The sequence below is a fragment of the Gambusia affinis genome, linkage group LG17 (assembly GCF_019740435.1).
Source record: "Gambusia affinis linkage group LG17, SWU_Gaff_1.0, whole genome shotgun sequence".
Classification (NCBI taxonomy): domain Eukaryota; kingdom Metazoa; phylum Chordata; class Actinopteri; order Cyprinodontiformes; family Poeciliidae; genus Gambusia; species Gambusia affinis.
The window spans coordinates 276,423-297,006 of NC_057884.1; the positions used below are offsets into that span (position 1 = coordinate 276,423).

The following is a 20,584-nucleotide window of genomic DNA, read 5'->3' on the forward strand; positions in this document are numbered from 1 at the left end:
CACCAATTCAAAGTAGCTCAGCACCACGAATAATGATCAGATAATTTTAACATCCACTTTGGAGCCTGGAGCAGCAAGCAACTGCTGAAGCTAGGTTTATGGATGATGCATTGGATAGGATGAATGGCAATGCGCGGCGTCCCCATGCCCACGTTGGCCTCGTTGGTTGTCGCAGCGCCTGGCGCAGCTCTGGATTTTTGTATCTCTATGCACAAACCGCATGCCACCATTCACACACAATCTGGACAATTTGAAAGGTGCTCTTGCAGGAAGCTCCAACGTACGCCTTAGCTAGATGCCATACCGCTCTCTTGGCTTGCGTGTGTTCAACGCGGATTTTCAAAAGCGTGTCAGTCCCTGACATTACTGCTGTATCACCAAGAGAAAAAAAGAGGGACACAAGCTGGCGGCAGGGCCACTACAATTTTCAATCATCAAAACTCTATATCTAACTCACACATTTTGAATAATTAGAATTGCTATCTGTAACTAGCTGGCCTCTCTGGCTGTGCTGGCAGCCTGAATTGCTGCCAACAAAGAAGTCCAGCTCATCTGCAGAGATGAACAAAATGTGCATTCAGCTTTTGTAACTTGGTTTTTCTTTTTTCGTTCCTTGTGCTTTGCCGTTCCACTTTTATGCTTATATTGAAGTACCACTCACGTTAACTTAATCCATATTTAAAAAATGCTCCATCTAGTCTCCAGTTGGTTGCCAAGTGGCTGACGGTTGGTGACAAGAAATACACCTGTAACCACTTGTGAATTTCTGTGGCTTAATTTTCACTCTTAATTTTATGACAGTCATGCAGCACCACATTTTATTCAGTATTTTATACTCCCTACATCAACAAAATCAGTCAGTCTTGCAAATATTTAGGAACCATGACTTAAAGCTGACTGGGAAACCTAAATAACCTCTGCAGTGATTCCCTCAGGGGGGTGTGCTACCCTTCCAGACCCCCCTTAAGCTCCACCCATGAGTGTTATAGGTACCTGTTTTACTATCCATATCTTTACTATATCCTAATGCTAAAACCCAACCTCATGGGTGAACATGCAAAGACCAGTTGACATGCAGGAACATTTTTTTTTGTCAAACATTTTCAGTTACATCTATCAATCAGACCAAGGCAGACATCTTGAAATTGTAGCAGTAAGAGCACTGATGCTTGCTGAAGTAACAATTAAGCTTGTGTAATGTATTTACCAGTATTCCAGGTATGCGTTTTTCAAGCTTGGAGAGAAGACCACCTGCTGCATTCTGCTAGGAAAGAAAGATGTCAAAAAATATTTGTAAAAGATACTGTGGTCTTTTCATGGTCATTCAAGTCAAAGAACTTGTGATCACTCCAGAGTGTTGATGATTACTGATGACCCAAACTCTTAAAATAGTTTATTTACTAAACCTGCTTTAAGGTGATAAAAACTTAAAACAAGTAATGAGACCTGGAAGAGAATGGATTTTCTTTTATCCTTCCTGGAAATTTAGGCCATTAAGACATTTGTATCAAATGTGCTTACCCATCCAGGATGGTTCCGTGGAGGTACTGGTCCTCCTATTAGCACTGTGAACAAGAAATTTGAAATATGAGGATCAATCTGTGTTAGACTGGGATCTGGTAATAAAATCAGCTTTTCAACTTAAGTGTAAGAGACTAATCTTGACAGATTTTGACCAGTTGTGTCTGTCTTTACCAGTTTCACCGTCAGGTCTTGGACATGGCTCTGTGAGTACTCGTAACAAGCCATCTGGTTTGTAGGAGTAATGCTCCACCAACTGTCATATGAAGAGAAATAGTTTAAAATGTTTTAGAACTGAAAGTAATCACTAAGACAGTGTAGTCTCAATAGAAAGAATGAATATAAATAATAGCCACATAGCAGCATCAAAAAAATAAAGTTTATACCATTTTTACCATATCTTGAAAAAATTTAAGTTTGAGCTTAAACTTAAGTTTAAGCTCAAACTTAAACTTTAGTTATTGTCCAAGAGAATAACTAAAACAATAAAAACAAAATAATTTTACATTAATTTCAGCATTAATTAAAGTTAACTATTTACCTTTAATTAAAACAACAAATGCCAGCGAAACAATTTAAGAAGAAGAATGTCACAAAAGCTACAATCATCTACTAAGCTAATAGTGCTGGTCATCATAATGATATTAGTAATTTAATAGAAATAGAAACGAATGGTCTTCCAAGTAACATAGAATGTAAAAAAAAAAAACTGGTAACCTGCCACAAGGTGTCAAATTTCTTTCCATCAGGGATGGAGAGCTTGCCGGTTCTGTCTCTGTCAATGCGATAATGCATCACTTGGCCTTCATGCAGTAAACATAAAGCATATGATCCATTTTGATCTCTCTGTCGAATTCTACACATGTAAGCAGAAGAAACAAAGGAGATAAAGTAGCATTAAACATTTGTATGCTATTGTTTCATGTTATTTTGTCAGGTTGAATCTATTTTTGTACAGGAAGAAAAGAGAAAGTATCAATTTATTAACCATAGGGACTTTATTTGTTAAAATTAGGAGCTTAATGTCCTGCTGAATACAAGGTAAATGCAATCCAGTTTAATATCAAACACACAGAAATAAATAATAATCCATGAAAATGTAATATTTTGCAGCCAATACTTATATTCAGTTTTATGATTCTATACCAGGGATTTAGTCCAGTCCTGCAGAGCTACTATCCTGTAACTTCTAGATGATTCCTTACTCCAACAGACCAGGATCGAATGGTTGAATTCCCTCACTGAACTGTTCATTTCATTCAGGTGTATTAGAGAAGGAAAGCATCTGAAAGTTGCAAGATAGTAGCTCATTAGAACTGGTCTTGAGGTAAACTGATGTCTCAGAATAATGTTCCTTTAAGAACTGGACAATAATCAGAATATCTTGCTATTTACTTTACTTTTGAACTAATTTATTAGTAATTACATTCAATTATTCATGTAATAAATTGTCTGAACTATCATCATGATCAATCAATCAATCAAACTTTATTTGTATAGCACATTTCAGCATCAAGGCATTTCAAAGTGCTTTACATCAAATCAAACACAAAAACACAATGCAGCATAGAATCAACAATCAAAACACGACATCAAGTCAGGTTCCGTCAATAAACTTGCAATTGATTACGTTTTAAATACAACTCTAAACAAGTGGGTTTTTAGTTGAGATTTAAAGGAAGTCAGTGTTTCAGCTGTTTTACAGTTTTCTGGAAGTTTGTTCCAGATTTGTGGTGCATAGATGCTAAATGCTGCTTCTCCTCATTTGGTTCTGGTTCTAGGGATGCAGAGCAGAACCAGAACCAGAAGACCTGAGAGTTCTGGAAGGTTGATACAACAGCAGATCTTTAATGTATTGTGGTGCTAAACCATTCAGTGATTTATAAACTAACAACAGTATTTTAAAGTCTATTCTTAATCATCTATTTATGATTAACTGAATCATGAATAGTCAATAATTCCATTTATTTATTTATTTGGATTACTATTCAAGTTTGTTAAAAAGTTCAGTACCAATCCTTCATTTTGTACATTTTTTTTACTTTAGTTTTAACAGTATTTAGCCCCACCTGTTACCACACAGCATGTGAACTGTGAAAAGTGACAGCTGTGACTTGATAAAGTTATTTTCATAGCTCAGGAAGTCAAAAGGAACCAGCTAAAACATTACAACGTAAATAGAAACCAGGAACTAAACAGTAACTCAAATGTTACATCCAGTGTTATGCTCAGACAAGTAGCGTTCCCAAAATTACATTTAAAGTGCACAGGAAAGACAGGCCATAGTGTAATTTTGTTGTGTAACATGCATAACTGTAATTTATGTTGCTAAATTTATGTAACAAGCTACTTCTTGAAGTATATTTAAAGTTATATTTTCAAAATAACTCTAAATATAATTGCCATAGAGACAGAAGGACTGCAATGGTTTTCTAAAATAAAACTTGTCATGGAGTTGAGGCCATGTTTAGAGGAAAAAAGATCATTTCCTGTAAGATGTTTCATGAAAAAGGGGCAGTCACACTTTATGCTGTTCTCAGACTTCTTTATACATGGCTACTTCAGGAAGTCCTTTGCAAACTGTCAAAGCGGAAACCACAGAGAGAGTGTGTGTGTGCGTGCGTGTGTGTGTGTGTGTGTGTGTGTGTGTGTGTGTGTGTGTGTGTGTGCATGCATGTGCCTGTGTCGGATCATGCGACTCCTCTGCCTAGACCACTTCTGCCTCTTAACGTTTGAGCTAAAACACATGCACTGGCACCCTCGTCTTAAATTTAGAAGCTTAAACATAAATAAAAGTCAATAATATCACACATAAATGAGATCAATTTAAAACTACTAATGGATATGACGACAGAGTGGTAAATGACACTTTTAGGCTACTTTTGTTTTTTTGCCAACTTCTCCAATGTCAAAATTCTAAATCAAACCTTCATATACATGAGGCAGTGATACTAAGTAATTAGAATAATTGGAACTTGTTCATTCATTCACTTTTTTTAATGAATGAAAGTAAGTATCGTTTTGATTAGACTGATTGTGATCTGAATCAAAAAGAACAAATTTTAAGCAAAAAAGCTGTCAAGTAAAAATGATTTAAATATGCTTTCAAAAATATTGAAGTGTTTATTTTATTATTAATAACTATATTTCTGCAGATTCTCTATAAACATGGTCTTGAGTCATTTTCAAATACTTACAAGAACTTTCCATTTGTACGGGAACCATTCTGAAGCCTGGGCTCCGAGTTCTCTCGTGTTATTGTTCCGTGGAACCAGGGCATTTTTTCATGAGCAGTGGTGGCAATGAGTTTCTCCAGCTGAGGCCTCTGGCTGATGATAGCCTGCTCAAGAGCTGGACCCTATGTGGATACAAAACTTGTTTTAAGCTCAAAGTTAAAATACGGAGAAGATACAAACCAGGAATGAGTTGTCAAGCCTCATGCCTCACACTGAGGATGTTTCACACCTGATAGTTTGCTCAACTCGGTTCTAGTGAGGACCAAATTTACAACATTTGTTAGATTTTCAGCTGGTGTGGTTCTCTTTCACACTGTACTGTGTCAGATGATCCAAACTAGTTGAAAAAACTGTTCCTCTTGGTTCTGGGCAGTGAATAAAAAATTACTGATGGAAATGACAGGAAAAAATAAATAAAAAATCCAAAGAAGACATACGCTACAGAGCCCCCTAGATGACACGGAGTATTTTTCTTTCTTTTGGACACTTAATCAACAACTCTAAATGTTACATTGTAAGGCTGAACACCTTAAAAACATATAATACAAAAAAAGAAAAGAACATGTTTAACAATAAGAATAAAACCACACTAAATGGTTCTGTGACCTCCAGGGAAAGCAATGCAAAGACTGGGTTCTTCTCTGCTCATTTCAGTTTTCTTCTCAACAAAAACTGTAAGTTTTAGAGCTGTCAAGAAACCCAAATGTTAATTATTAATCCTAAATTTATACTGAAAATATGGAACAACTTTTTATTTTATTTTTGTTCAAAGTTTCTGAGATGTTGTAAGGTTGCCATGAGCAACCAGTAAAGCAGCAAAACCACAATAATCAAAATATTTTGGCTTACTTTCCTACTTTAACTATTTTGCTGCTGACATTTTGGTTAATATGTCACAACTAAGTAATTATTGCGTTACAAACATGGTTGTTCTACACAAACATAAAAACATAAAAAAATAAAGAACATTTTAAAGATCCAGCTCAAACTGACCTGCAGCTTCCAAGTCTGCTTCACATATTCCCGGATCAGTTTTTCCTTTAGGTCCTCGAAAGGACCAACCTTTGGCTGCATATTTTTGGGTCTGTTGCAGGGCTTCTTTAACAGACATACAAGACCATCCATCTCTTGAGAATGATAGTCTATCACATCTGTTGGGCCCCTGTGACTCTTACCACCAGCAATAGCATACATTTCATTGGGCTGTCTTTCAATTGTGTAGTGGTAGAATCGACCTGAATTAGAAACAGACAATGCAAAGCCTCCAAGATAGTTTCGACTTTGCCGTAGTAAGTACAAGCCGTTGTTCATTCCTGCCTGTTTCAGATATACTTCTGCCTCCTCTCTGGTTATGTTGCCATAGAAGAATGGCAATGCAGACACGTTGTCAGCCATCTTGACCTCTTGGCAGCTTCCTTTTGAAAGTTCTGTCACAAAGATAAAAATAATAATAGATAACAAGAAAATAATAATATTATTGATATTATTGATCCCACCATGGCACACAAAAATTCAAAGAAAAAGAGATTAATAGTAATAATAATAATAATAATAATAATAATAATATAACAAGAAATAACAATGAGCAGTAATAGTCTTAAACACTCAGTAAATTGCTGAATATATTTTCATCATATAAAATGCACCACTCTAGAACATGTCTCAAAAAAGACCATGAAATTCACAAGACACAATTGCTCAAACTCACTATTCAATTTTCAGTTTCACTGTGATCATTTGAAGCAGATGGAGGTTTTGGCATGAATTGTATCCCTAAAAGAGTCAAAAGACCATGATTTGACTTCCATAAAAAATATAGTTTTGAAATGTTAGTTTGCTTCAAATTAAAAAAAAAAAAGATCAGTAAACTCCAGCTTCCACATGAGTATCACATATTTTATGTATCACATCATCTGATACGTAAAATATCATATGATACAGCATATCATTTATATGATATGCTGTATCACATATATTCCATGTGATACAGGTGGAAATATGTGATTCCCATGTTGTCACATGGGAATCACATGGGTTTTTAAAATGAAACATTACAAAGTTGCATACATGTGCTTTTACATGTGATTCACATTATTCACATGTCATTCATATGTGAACATTTGTGTGGACATTTCATGTGGTACATGGGTTTCACATGTGACTTTCACAAGTGAATTTCATTGGATTTTTGCAAGGGATGTTTTGAATGCTCAGTATTAAGCAACTTGTGAGGATTTGGGTTTTTGGTGTTAATTGAGTGTCTGTGTTGTCATGTCCTGTCTTTGATTGTTCCCAGCTGTGCCTCATGTTCCCTGATTACTCAGTGTGTATTTAACCTCAGCGGTGTCTCTTGCTCCTGGTCAGATCCTTGTCATGATTTTATCAGTAGTTGTAAGTCTTTTCATTTATTGTCACTTTGTCGTGTTCCAGTCTAGTGTGTTTCCAGTTGCTATCAGTGTCTGAGCTCCCAGCCTCACTGCTCACCTGTGCTACCTGGATTTTGTGTTGATCTTCATTAAAAGCATCATTTCACTACAACCTGGGTTCTCCAGGTTGTAGTGAATGATAGTGAAGAACTAGTACCGTATCTGTTACTGGTTCATGACTTTCTAGAGGAATCTAGCAGTTTGACTGCTGACACAGCTGATCTCCTATTTTTTTTTTCTTTTAACCACAGTCATAATAGCTGTCTGATTTTCATCATCCTCTTTCCCCCTTTTTAAGGGTTTGACTCCATGAGACCTGAAACCTTCACTTCTTTTAGGCATGGACTGATATCTCAGTCTAATATTTCTCATATGATTCAGTTGTGCCAGAAAAATTACAATCTGATATCTTCCATCATACCTGCTCTATGACATGTCAAGATTTCTGGTCAGGTTTTTGAAATTGCAGTGTATGACAGAACTGCATGCACTGTGAAAAGAAATTAGTTGAATGAACTTAATTGAATTGCTTCAATTGGTAACAAGTAATTACCAACTGAATAAATTAAGTTTATTTGACATAATATATTATGCTTACCCATCTTCAGTTATCTCTATCTAACTCTATATATTATGATCAGCTAACTCAATTTGTTAAGCTCATCCAACTCAATTAAAGTTTTTTTCTTTACTGAATTCATTAAGTGTGTTTAAAATGACAAATATAAGTAAGTTTTACTCAAACCATTTCGTCTATTTCAAATAAAGAAGGAAAATAACAAATGATCACTTTTTAACTTAAGGTGGCTTTTATTTCAGAGTAGTTAGACAGGAAAATGGATAATGACAGAGAGGGAAGACAAGCAGCGAAGGTCATATGGTAGGAAACAAACTTATAACGGCTGCATCAAGAACTAAGGTGTCCCTATGTGAGTTGTGTTAACCTCTGTGCCACCACAGCACCTGGTTGGTACAAGCTCTGTTCCTGATGAAGCTTGCGTCATGACATCATATATTGGATACGAACCCAATATTGAACTTAATTAAAAGTCCATTTGAAACAACTGTGTTAAATGCCATGTTCGTATCTTACATCTGATGTCATGACACAACTTCATCAGGAACAGAACCTATACTTGCGGTGGTGGTGCAGTGGTTAAGCATAATTCCTATAAGGAGATCTTTGTGCTCGACATGGCCATTACAGGTTTGATTCCAGCCTGATGGAATCAAATCTCTGCTGCATGCAGATGTGCATGTGCTGCATGTCTTCCCCTTCTTATTTATTAAGTTAAACCAACTTAATAAATTAAGTTGGATAAGCTATTTTATTTTTTAGTGTACAGGATCTTTGAAAAACCAAGATAACATGTTACATGTTATTTTAAAATACATTTAAAATTACTCAAATTCTAGATGTATTTTAAGTACAATGTAAGTGAGAATGTAATTGTGGACATTTTAGTTTTTTAGTTTGGAACAATTTGAAAGTTTGAGTTGACTTTCTGTAGAATTTAAGAAAAGAAATCTTTTATTACACAGAAATAAATTATTTGAGTATGAGTAACTTAGGTTTGTCATGATAAACCTAATGAATTAAGTTATAAAAACTTAGCAAATTGAGTTAGATAAACTTAATGAATTGGGTTGGATGATAATACATTGAGTTGAATGAATATAATAAATTGAGTTGGTCAGATGTAGAATACAAAACTGGCATTGAACTCAATTGTGTCAAATAAAGTAAAACAAGAAGTTCCTTCAAGTTAATTAAGTTAGCTGTAATTTTTAAGTTAATTGAACACAAAAATTTAAATTGTCATCTCTAAACCAACTGAATTAAGTGAGATTAATGTAAATAAGTCCATAAAATGAACTACAGCCAAAAACCCTGTAGAGTGTGCAAACAATTACAAGCTTTAATGAACTCATGTCAAAATATATAAGCAATGTCCTGCCAGTAATTCAGGGGCTGGCAGCTGCAAATCAAGGATTTGTCCAATCGAAATAGTACAAAATGTTTTTATGCTGATGTTGAGTTCTTTTGGAAAATTGAAACCCATCTCCTATAGAGACAATAACCTCATAAATACATAATATCCGTCTCTCTTCAACCATTCTTTTATAGACTGGCAACATCAGGTACATGGCATCAATAATTCCAGCAAGCTGAAAGAGCAGACACAATTAAATTATACTTGTTTTTAAATGACTGAACAGCAAGAAGTTAAAGGTCCTTCTAGAATAAAAGCATAGTTCCCTTCAATGCACCAGTTAAAAAATATAGCTTGAATTTTCAAAACACTTTCCATAAACCATGACAAATGCAAATGTACAAACGGAGGTACTTGTTGGCTACAACTAAAATCATTGTAACAACTGAAACTTTTAAACTGTTAGCAATGCTAAAACAGTAGAATGCTGAGAGCCACATTGTCACAGTTAGCAGAGTACAAGAACCAGAAAATCTGAGTTTCACAATCAGCAAATTTCAGTGCCAGGAGTAAAATAGTTCAAAATTATTTTTATATTTAATGCTTTTTTAAAATCATGCATACGGTTCTTACAAGCAATTAAAACACTATATGAATTAAAAGGAGAATTTCGATCATTACCATTGTAGCAAAATAACCGTAAAAACTTAATTGAATAGACAGGGAGCGAATTTTTAAATTACCCGAGCAAAACAAAGTTCCCCCTTTCTTTGAGACAGACGAAACCTATGTAAAAACCTAGCTACGCTATGAGCTATGTTAAGGTATGAAATACATCTTGTGGACAAGTTTGACTTCCTGAATGTAATCATTTCTGTTTCCAGCAACCAATAAACCTAACAACACATTCCAAAAATCTATAAGAAGCTTTGACTATGTGACGTTATTTAACAGCAAAAAGCTTAGTGAAGTTTCCCAAAAAAAAAAAAAAAATTTCACATTTATGTTCAGTCTAAACTTTTAACATAGCATCAAGGGTTTCTGTTTCAGCATGTAAATCAAAACTTTTACAAGTGTTGGATTTATCAATGCAAACATCCAAATTAACATGAGAATTTTCCTCTGAACATGAACATTTTGAATTTGATCATTTTGAAACTCACTCATGCTTAGCTCAAAAATCTATTTTATATTGAAACTAATTTAATCTCAATAAACATACACTTGTGTTTTTTATCTGCTCAATATCATTCCCCCAGCAGAGCTAAGAAGACTTTAACCACCACATCACATTTCCTAAGCGCCAGAATAAATAGAAATAAGATACAAAAATACCTGAGATCTCAGTGTCTCAGCATTCAGCAGACACTGCATCAATGATTCAAGCATTTTTTATTGTCATGCCACCTGGCTAGTTTGTAGTGCAAAATTTGGACTCAGGTCCCAGATGAAGGAATTTACTACAGGAAATAAAGAAATAAATAATAACGTAATTTAAGTGTTATGTGTCTGTGTGTAAATAATTGATGGGATGATGCTGTATTTGCAGCTTGAGTTCAGGAGTCTGACGGCTGAAGGGAAGAAATTATATAATATACATTATATATATATACATATATAAACCTATACATATATTTATATATATATGTATATACATATGTATGTATATATGTACTTGTCAGAAATCTTAACGTATTTTCAGAAATATTTTCAACTGTATCTTTTATTTAGATAACAAAAACAACAACACTTAGAGCAAATAAATTGGTTTTTGTGCTGTTTTTCTTTGCTTCATAAAGAAATAAGTTTTGAGAACATTTTGAATCAGTATCAGTAAAGTCATACACATTTTGGCAAATAAAATTGCTTCAACGCACTTACTGAAAACCAGAACGTGTTCCAGAAACAGGTCTTCCCCCAGTTCAGTTCTATCGATCCTTCAGTGGCTTACAGAGAAATAAACCCTCCAAAAATGTGAGCAAGTTCCAGATGATCCTGGCAGTGTTGTCCAACAGGAGTAAACTACCTTCTGTCTAAGTGCTACGTATAACTTCTTAGGCTTCCTCATTTCAACAACTTCCTTAACAACTTTATTTTCTACTTCCTTTTTCAAAAATCTGCCCACTGACCAACATGTCAGCTATACAACAGGAAATAAAGAACATCTCTCTCACAGAGCTAACTGTTTTTTTAAATGCTTTGCTGTCTCAGTACCAGAAAATACATTAACATCTAAAATACAGACATTGTTGAATTGATAGTCAAAGTACATAAATACAATTCTTACTAAAGTGAATTTATTTCTTTTGAATGACTGCGGTTGCACTAAACTGTCCTAATCTTGTTGTCATATGCAACATGCAAGAACAAGATACAGAACATAAACAGAAAACAATAAAATTATTAAAAAACAAAAGATTCAAAATCAAGATAAAGTAAAATAAGTGACATTCTAGAAGAAAGCATGAATACAAAATAAGTATTAGTTCTTTACTTATTGTCTATATTTTACTTTAAAGAGCTTAAAGCTTTTCCAATATAGATTTTTTATGTCCACTGTTGAGTATGTATATCCTGTTCTATTCTAGTCCAGATCTAGTCATATTCTATCCAAGAGTTTTAAAATTTAAATTAATTAGACTATCCCAGGTTCTAAAATTATTTAAATTCGTTAGTACAAAAATACAATACTGCAATCTGTCATTATTTACTAACCAACAAGGTGCACTCTAAAATCTGTAGATATGAATAAACTATGAGATTCAAGTAAATGCTACATATTTTAAAATCTTTTTTTTTCTTTGAGGTTTTCTTTTCATGAATTTTGTTATGCACAATAAAAGCTTTTTATTCATTTGGAATGAAGGATTTTCACTCCAGGAAGCAACCATGTTTTTGGGGTTTTTTTTTAGAAACTAATTTAGCAACAAGAACATGTTCAATATAGTTAATGCACTTAAAAACTTACAGAAACTTTGCAAATTTAAAAACTGATTCAAAGTTGTAATGTATCTGTTGTTTGAAGGTGTAAGGTGAGGAACAGAGCTATATTCAACACACCATGAGAGAGGTTGTGCAATGGTTTGACATTTCAAGCTAAAGAGATTACAGTAGGTAAACTTTATGTTCCTCTTCTGGAGGGAGTAGTTTGGGTTCACTTGGAGTCAGTGAACTGAGAAACGGAAAATTTGTGCTACGTGAAGTGAAGCATGCCTGTTGTGGTCTTTGTCGTGTTGCCTTAGAGCAGTGCTTCTCAATTCCAGTCGTCAGGCCCCCCTGCTCTACATGTTTTAGATCAGCCTCTATTCCAGAGCAACTGATTCAAATGATTGCATGACCATCAAGTGCTGCAGAAGCCTGTTAATCACCCACATATTTAATCCAGGTGTGTGGCAGAAGGGAAACACCTAAAACATGCAGGACAGGGGGGCGTGAGGACCGGAATTGAGAAACACTGCCTTAGAGCAACTTTATCTAAGTTGCTGTCTTGAACTTCCCCATGGGGGAAGTGAACACATTTCACTTCCTCAGTGGTTCAAAGTAAGTCTAAATATGTCCAAATTATAAACAACACTGGCATGTGCACTATCATATTTGCCTGTGTAAAATCTCCAGCTGTACAGCTAATAATAGAAATGGGTAATTAAATGAACGATCATCCTGATAAATAACTCCTGATCAGTTTTATAAGGCTGAGAATGTAGTAACGTTATTTTTCTTGTCACATATTAATACAATTCTAAAACTACCATTTTAAAAAGCTACACACTTTAAATTCTGAAGACAAATTACATTTACTCAGACAATTTAATTAAATTTAGCTCCACCTTGTGGACAAAAACAGCATGTCCAACATTGAGAAACATACAACTACAGGTATTTCCATACATTTTACAAAATTCAAGGAGTTAAAAGAAGACTATTTTCAGTCAAGGGGTATATACTAAGCTTTCAAAAAATAATTGCACTGCTTTAACGTTTTACAACAATGACTTGATTCTATTCTTTGTGACTAGAAGAGATTAGATCCTGTAAGAAACTGATTTAAATATAATATCGGTTTCTGTGCTTAGATCCACTTTTGATGCATTCGATTCTGTATTAACTTTATAATTTCCTTTATTGGTTTCACTGATCAGACTTCTACTGGTCAATACCAATGTCCTGATTTGTTGCTGATTATTGTATTTTAATTCAGCAATTGTATGAAAAAAAAATTAAAGAAAAAAAGAAGCATTTTTTAAAAACTAGAAACTACTTAAATAAAAAGAAAATACTTGTTTGAAACAGTTCCTGGCTCCTGCTTGTTATTTGTTTCTCTGCTCAAACTTCAACATAAAATATGGAAAGCAGTGATAGTTTGTTCACAGTTTTTTGTGAAACAAACAGTCATTTGCATGGAACTCACTCATGATGCAGTTTTATATATTAAAACGTAAATGCCAAAAACTAGTCAGTACATGCTTTAATTAGCTGAAAGTAGCCTCTTCCTTGATGAGCTGATTGCATAAATGAAGCATTGGAGTCTAGGTTTTTAATCAATCAATCAATCAAATTTTATTTGTATAGCACATTTCAGCATCAAGGCATTTCAAGGTGCTTTACATCAAATCAAACACAAAAACACAATGCAACATAGAATCAACAATCAAAACAAAACATTAAGTCAAGTACCATCAATAAATTTGAAATTGATTACGTTTTACATACAACTCTAAACAAATGCGTTTTTAGTCGAGATTTTAAGGAAGTCAGTGTTTCAGCTATTTTGCAGTTTTCAGGAAGTTTGTTCCAGATTTGTGGTGCATAGATGCTCAATGCTGCTTCTCTTCGTTTGGTTCTGATTCTGGGGATGCAGAGCAGAACCAGAACCACAAGACCTGAGAGTTCTGGAAGGTTGATACAACAGCAGCAAATCTTTAATGTATTGTGGTGCTAAACCATTCAGTGATTTATAAACTAACAACAGTATTTTAAAGTCTATTCTTTGAGCGACAGTTAGCCAGTGGAGGGACTTTAAAACTGGTGTTATGTGCTCTATCTTCCTGGTTTTAGTGAGAACTCCAGCAGCAGCATTCTGGATCAGCTGCAGCTGTTTGATTGATTTGTTGGACAGACCTGTGAAGACGCTGTTGCAATAATCAATGTGACTGAAGATAAAGGCATGGATGAGTTTCTCTAGATCTGGCTGAGACATTAGTCCTTTAATCCTGGAAATGTTCTTCAGGTGATGGAAGGCTGACTTTGTAACCGTCTTTATGTGGCTCTGAATGTTAAGGTCAGAGTCCATCACTACTCCCAGGTTTCGGGCCTGATCGCTGGTTTTTACCTTCACAATATTAAAATTAATATATTGTGGTTTAATAAATGTGGTTTAATTGCTGTTGCTGGTGGCACAATGCATCATGGGATACGTTGCTAGCCAATCCCTATCCTATCACATACAATCCAATATCCTAAAAAAATATAAATGAATGCAACATATAAAAACAAATGAAATTATGTCGTACAATGGAAGTATTGCAGACCTTAAACTACAAAATTCCTGAAGAAATTTAAAATGGGCAAGCTAAAGTAAAAAAGTTAAAATGAAAAGCTATATATGTATGCACTAATCCTTTTACTAGAATATCCTACCTGTTAAAAAATATTTTAAATACAGAGGCGTTTGTAAGAATAAAACAATATCAAACAGGGGAATCAGGTTTTTATTGGAATTAAATTAAAGACAAATACAGATCACCGCAACTTTTTTGCTCATTAATCTGTTGTATGACAGACTTGATGAAATGCAGTGCAGCCACAATGTGTCACTGAATTGCGCAGGTCACTCCTGAAATGATAGGATATGATTAATATACACTAATATTACACTGCTTTTACAGCTTCAGTCTCACATAGATTCGCTACCAACATCTATTTAGCAAAGTTTAGTAGTAAAGAGTGTTATTAAATTAAATATTTTAAAGAATGTGGAGAAAAAAATCCACAAAACAACGTATTTTGTCCTGATTAACCGGCAAATAATAACTTGTTTGCAGTAACGACATTGCAGATGGCAAAACTAAAGCCATTTCTAAATATTTTTACAAGCTGCCTGTCATGTAAACCATGAAGTATTACAGCAGCTTAATGAAAGCCAGGTATAAAATAAATTAAATAAAGCTTACCGTAATCTGCGATGAAATAAAATACATGAAATGAAACTTCCGCAAGTAGGATGTATGGATAAGAAATCTGAGTAAGCAGTATGTGACGTAGCATCGATGTGCGCATGCTCATGACTACAAGGTAGGACGGATTTAAGGGCAGCACAGATAAGCAGAACACCTGCCTTCGCCCCTCCCGTTTTCGGTCCAATTTCTGCCCTTACGATGAGTAATGGGTTTTTTTTCTTCTTCTTTTTTTTCGTCTTCATCGAAAATTCAAAGAAAATAGCATGAGAAAGCACACTGTGAGGATTTGAGTTTTTCTGTGTGTTTGAGGTTTCTGTGTCTGTTGAGTCTCCGTGTTATCCTATCTACCCCTTGATTGTTCCCCAGGTGTGTCTCGTTCCCTGATTACCCTCTGTGTATTTACCGTAATGTCACCCGTGTTCCGTGTTCTTTGTCGGGTCCTCATCTCGTCTGGCATATTGTCTGCTGTAGAGTCTGTCGTTTTGGTTCAGTCGTTTCCAGTTGCTACCAGCTCTGAGCTTAGTTAATAGTGATGGCCAAATTAAGCCTCGAAGCAATGAAGCTTCCCGGCCCATTGCTTTGCCCAAAGGTTCATAACTCTGTGGTTCATTCATTTCTCACTAGTGACCTCTGCTGTTGAAACTGTGGCAGCTTTGTCTCTCAGATAGACATACTTAAAAAAATTTGTAAAGGCAATATTGTCATAAAGTGTTTGTCAAACTCATGTTTAGTAACAGGAGAGTTAAATCATATTTAACTAATCTTTTTTAGTTATTAAAATTACCCCGTCTCTCGCCTGGAACGTTCGCTGGAGATAGCCACCAGCACCCCCAGACGTCACTATGGACAAGGGTGTGCAGAAAATGGATGAATGGAAGAAAATTATTTGTAGCCAATCCTGATATATGTAGACAGTCAGTGGCTGTTTTCTTTTGTCATCGACTGATTTGACAATAGACATTTGTTTTAGTGTATTCAGAGTGCAGTGCTTGTTGGGGAAGACAGTATCCTTTGAGTTTTGATTTGCCTCCTGAAAAGCTATAATTCTTCAAAAGAATTTTCTATTTTCATTGGCTATTTTTACTCATCAGGCCAGAATTTTACTCTTCCAACGGCTTTAGTCTGTTTCTGCTGTGTAAGACTATAAATAGTGGAAATTTCAAGAAGGTGAGAATTTTGGAGGTAAAGGGGTTAATTATTTTTATTTTAACAATCTTGTGAACAATCATCTATTGTCCTGTAGCCCATCCCAGCCTTGTGCAGGTCTACAATTTTATCCCTGATGTCCTTACACAGCTCTCTGGTCTTGGGCATTGTGGAGATGCTGGAGTCTGATTGATTGAGTGTGTGGACAGGTGTCTTTTATACAGGTAACGAGTTCAAACAGGTGCAGTTAATACAGGTAATGAGTGGAGAACAGGAGGGCTTCTTAAAGAAGAACTAACATGTCTGTGAGAGCCAAAATTCTTACTGGTTGATAGATGATCAAATACTTATTTCACACAATAAAATGGAAATTAATTATTTAAAAATCATACATTGTATTTTTCTGGATTTTTGTTTTAGATTCCATCACTCACAGTTGAAGAGTACCTATGATAAAAATTACAGTCTTCTTCAAGCTTTGCAAGTGGGAAAACCTGAAAAATTTTGGACTGTGGGGGGAAACCAGAGGACCCACCATGCACAGGGAGAACATGCAAACTCCATGCAGAAAGACCCCGGGCCGGGAATCAAACCCAGGACCTTCTTGCTGCAAGGCAACAGCTCTACCAACTGCGCCACTGTGCAGCCCTTGACATCAACCAACAGGACGATTTATGCAAAACACTAGGACAGCAGTGAACCTGTTTGTCTCCATTCTCCTCCTTCATGAACCAGTGGAACTTTTAAAATGGTAAAATTACACACAATCAGTTCTCTTACTCCATCTTTCTCCCTGTTTGTCATTTTCTCTGCCCGTCTCTCTGTATCTGTTCTGTCCATTTCTAATAGGCAGATAGGAGGATAGCTACAACGAAGGAAGGTCAGAGAGTGTCTGTCCACTAAATCTTTCCTGTTCATGCAGTCTGTCTTTAACTGACGTAAATGCAGTTTAATATCTCATGTATTAAAACATGTTTTTCTTTCTTTATTTTCTAGCAACCCTTTGATGATTTCTGGAGAAGTTCAGGACTGAGACTAATTCAGAACTCATTCATGTTGGTTTTATTTGGCTTTTCACCAAGTATTAAACTTGGCCAAATATTTAAGATGTACTGTCGGGGTTCCAAAAAAGTTTTGAAAATATGTAACTTCAATATTTGAGATTGCTGGATTCCTTCCTTCCTTCAAAGGAAGAGCACAACAGACATTTAGAATTTTGACTGCAAGTTTTACATGAAAAGCTGGTAAAACATTGTTTTTATGACTTTGACATGCAGTTTGCTTGGAAACTTTGACATTTGGGTACTTTTATTTTACTAAAGATTATTTAATTCATTACATTCAATGTCATATCATGATTGTAAATGTATCAGTTATGTTTTTAGATCAGAGTGTTTTTCACTTTGGTTGCAATACTTTAACTTCTATGTAACAAGCAAATATTGCTGTTGCAAAATACTATATTTTGTTTTGCTTTAGTTTGTCAGATTTAAATTGACAATAAAATAAAGTGATTTTAAAATATATATGTATATTTTGTTTTAATTAGAAAAATATATTTTTTTGAGAGTTTGGTAAATTAAGTTGTAAGTTCAGGTGGAAACTATTAAAAGCAAAGTATGCAGTTTCATGAACTACAGTAAAATGACAACATTTTGTAATTCTACTACAGGACAACTATAATTTTATTATGATAAAAATGTAACAAAGTCACAGTAACCATGTTATATAATTACTGTGTTATTTTAAAGAAATTACTGTTAAACTAATCAAATTACAGTAAGATTGTAATAACAATTCAAGTAAAACTGCAATAAAATTACAGTAAAATTGTAAAAAGAAATTACAGTGAAACTATCACAGAATTACAGTAAGGCTACTATAGAGCTACTGACGTTTCTTTACCATAAGAATTACAGTAACTGGCTGGCAACCCTGCTGCCGGTAAGTTACTGTAAATTCTACAGTAACTTTATTTACAGTATATGCTAAGATTTAATTGACTTTGAATATTTATTTTTCACAAAGGAAGAATACCAGTGTTTTATGTAGAAATGTATTAAATAGACGTCCCTGCTGCTCTACAGAGGGGCGTCCTGCTGCTCAAGCATCACCTCCTTTAATACCCAGCCATTTCCTCACACGCCACCCACATGGAACTGTGGGATGCATTCAGAACTGCTAATAAAAACAGACACGGCATTTGATCATAGTCAAAAGGCCAGGAATCATCTGCCTGACTGCGTAAGTCATACCCGATTTTCAGAACAATGTCTAAATAAACTGCAGTGAATGAGAACTACAGCGCCTATAGGTCTGCGGTCCACAGCTGTTATTTTTCTGTAAAAAAAAAAAAAAAAAAAAAAAAAAGAATGATCCTGGTTTGTGCTGTAGACAATTCTACATCATTTTAAAATGTCATTTAAACGGCGCACGAACCTGCAAAGACGATTATCCTGGTCGAGGCACGCAGTGTTCGGTTGCAACATAAGCTGCAAAAATCCTGCAGTCCGAGTCGGAGTACTGCCTGGACACCGCATCATTTGGTTCAGCTCAACTTAAGCATTGGTCTAGTACAAAGTGTGCTTTCAACATATATTTGGTAGGTGCTGAATTCCGAATGGAAGTGGACCAGTAGGTGGAGAACTAACAAGAGGAGATTAGAGTAGTATATTCCTCATAGACACCCAGAACCGCTTTATGGAGCAGGAAGGTAACTGCAATGCTGGGAGCATTTTTTTTTTTTGCCACGATAGAGTGAAACTGGGGAAATGATAGCGTTTTCGGTGTTATGCCGAGAATTGTAAACCCTGTCGCGGGAACGCGGATCGCTCTAAACTCTAATAGTAATGCTAATACGGACTGAAACGTGACCGAAGAGGCATACGTCTCTCGGCATAACACCAGCGCACCCCTGCGATTTGATGAATGAACCCCTCCCCTCCCCTCCTGCCGCGCACTAACAGTGAAATGTTGCACCGGAAAAAACAGAGAAACTTGTGTAACTGGACAGTTACTTTCTGTTTTGCACACTGAAGTTAACATTTCTACCGAGGTGGCGGCTTCCTTGTTCCCTGTGCATTTACAGTGGTATGTTGCTGTTTATTTTATTTTTAGCATTTTTTATTAAGGTTTCATTTATTTTATTAAGTTGCAGTTGTTTTCACAGGATTATAAACCTCTACCTGAAGAACCACTTGGATGCTGTATTGGACCAACATGCCTCCCAGCTCCAGAGCTTATTTAGGAAGAAAGCTGCTTGCACTAGAAAAGTGAATGATGTTCTGTCTCGGCTCTTCAGAACCCATGAACTCTAGGTAAGTGTTTTTTCTTATTCTTGCTTTGAGATTTATTAAGATTTACCTATTTTTTGATTTTACAAAATAAACCAATGAATGGAAGAAAATGTTCTTATGATTCAGGAACACTGATATTCATGAATGACATGTTGTTCTTCACACCATTTCTCCCTATTTGGACAAAGACTCCTCCACCTTTATCAAAACGTGGGATGTAAGTTTTCAGCAAATTTAACAATATCCCTTATTAACCTTGTTCATGTTTCCAAAACATAACACTTTTAACGTGTGAAAGAAAGTACTGCAGACTTTCAAAGACTCTGTCTACAAAATTGTCCACGTAACGTCATCAAAACATCATTATTTATGACAATCTTAAAGACTAGCATAAATAGTTAATAATTTAAGAGTAGCACTGCTAATAGTCATTTATTGTCATATGTTATTATTATTTTTACTTTATTATTTTAATTTTTATTGGGTACTATTCTGGGACAAACAAAAATGTTCCCCCATAGGGCATCCTTATCTCATCTCATCTCATCTCATCTCATCTCATCTCATCTCATCTCATCTCATCTCATCTCATCTCATCTCATCTTATCTTATAATTTTGTATAATTTTCTAGCCCAACCAAAGATCACTGTACAGTTTACCCTGCTTAAAATTTGATTTCCAATTAGTTTCTTTAGTTATGACAATGTGACTTTGCTGAAAATGTGTTGTATTTTGGCTTGTTGTAGTTGAAACAATTCATTTCTGAGCTAGGAGTAATCCAGAAATGTAATTTGTATTGATGAGACTAAGAGGAACAAGACTGTTCTAGCAAGGAGAATTTATACAGA

General features: G+C 35.1%; 1 protein-coding gene across 3 annotated transcripts in view; it reads right to left on the minus strand.

Moving 5' to 3' along the window:
* Positions 1-19,434, minus strand: part of syk (spleen tyrosine kinase) — a 46,711-nt gene extending 27,277 nt beyond the window's left edge. The window contains exons 1-7 of one of the 3 annotated variants that reach the window (XM_044144102.1): positions 18,879-19,434; positions 5,751-6,184; positions 4,719-4,879; positions 2,239-2,377; positions 1,696-1,777; positions 1,522-1,565; positions 1,208-1,264 (exon numbers count right to left, since the gene is read on the minus strand). In XM_044144102.1, the coding sequence (XP_044000037.1) occupies positions 1,208-1,264; positions 1,522-1,565; positions 1,696-1,777; positions 2,239-2,377; positions 4,719-4,879; positions 5,751-6,152 (885 nt within the window). In that variant the 5' untranslated portion in view covers positions 6,153-6,184; positions 18,879-19,434. Of the gene's footprint in view, positions 1-1,207; positions 1,265-1,521; positions 1,566-1,695; positions 1,778-2,238; positions 2,378-4,718; positions 4,880-5,750; positions 6,185-10,998; positions 11,166-18,878 lie in introns of those variants that run through there. The other 2 variants (XM_044144103.1, XM_044144101.1) reach the window with 2 other exon arrangements.
* Between the last annotated feature and the right edge of the window lie 1,150 nt (positions 19,435-20,584).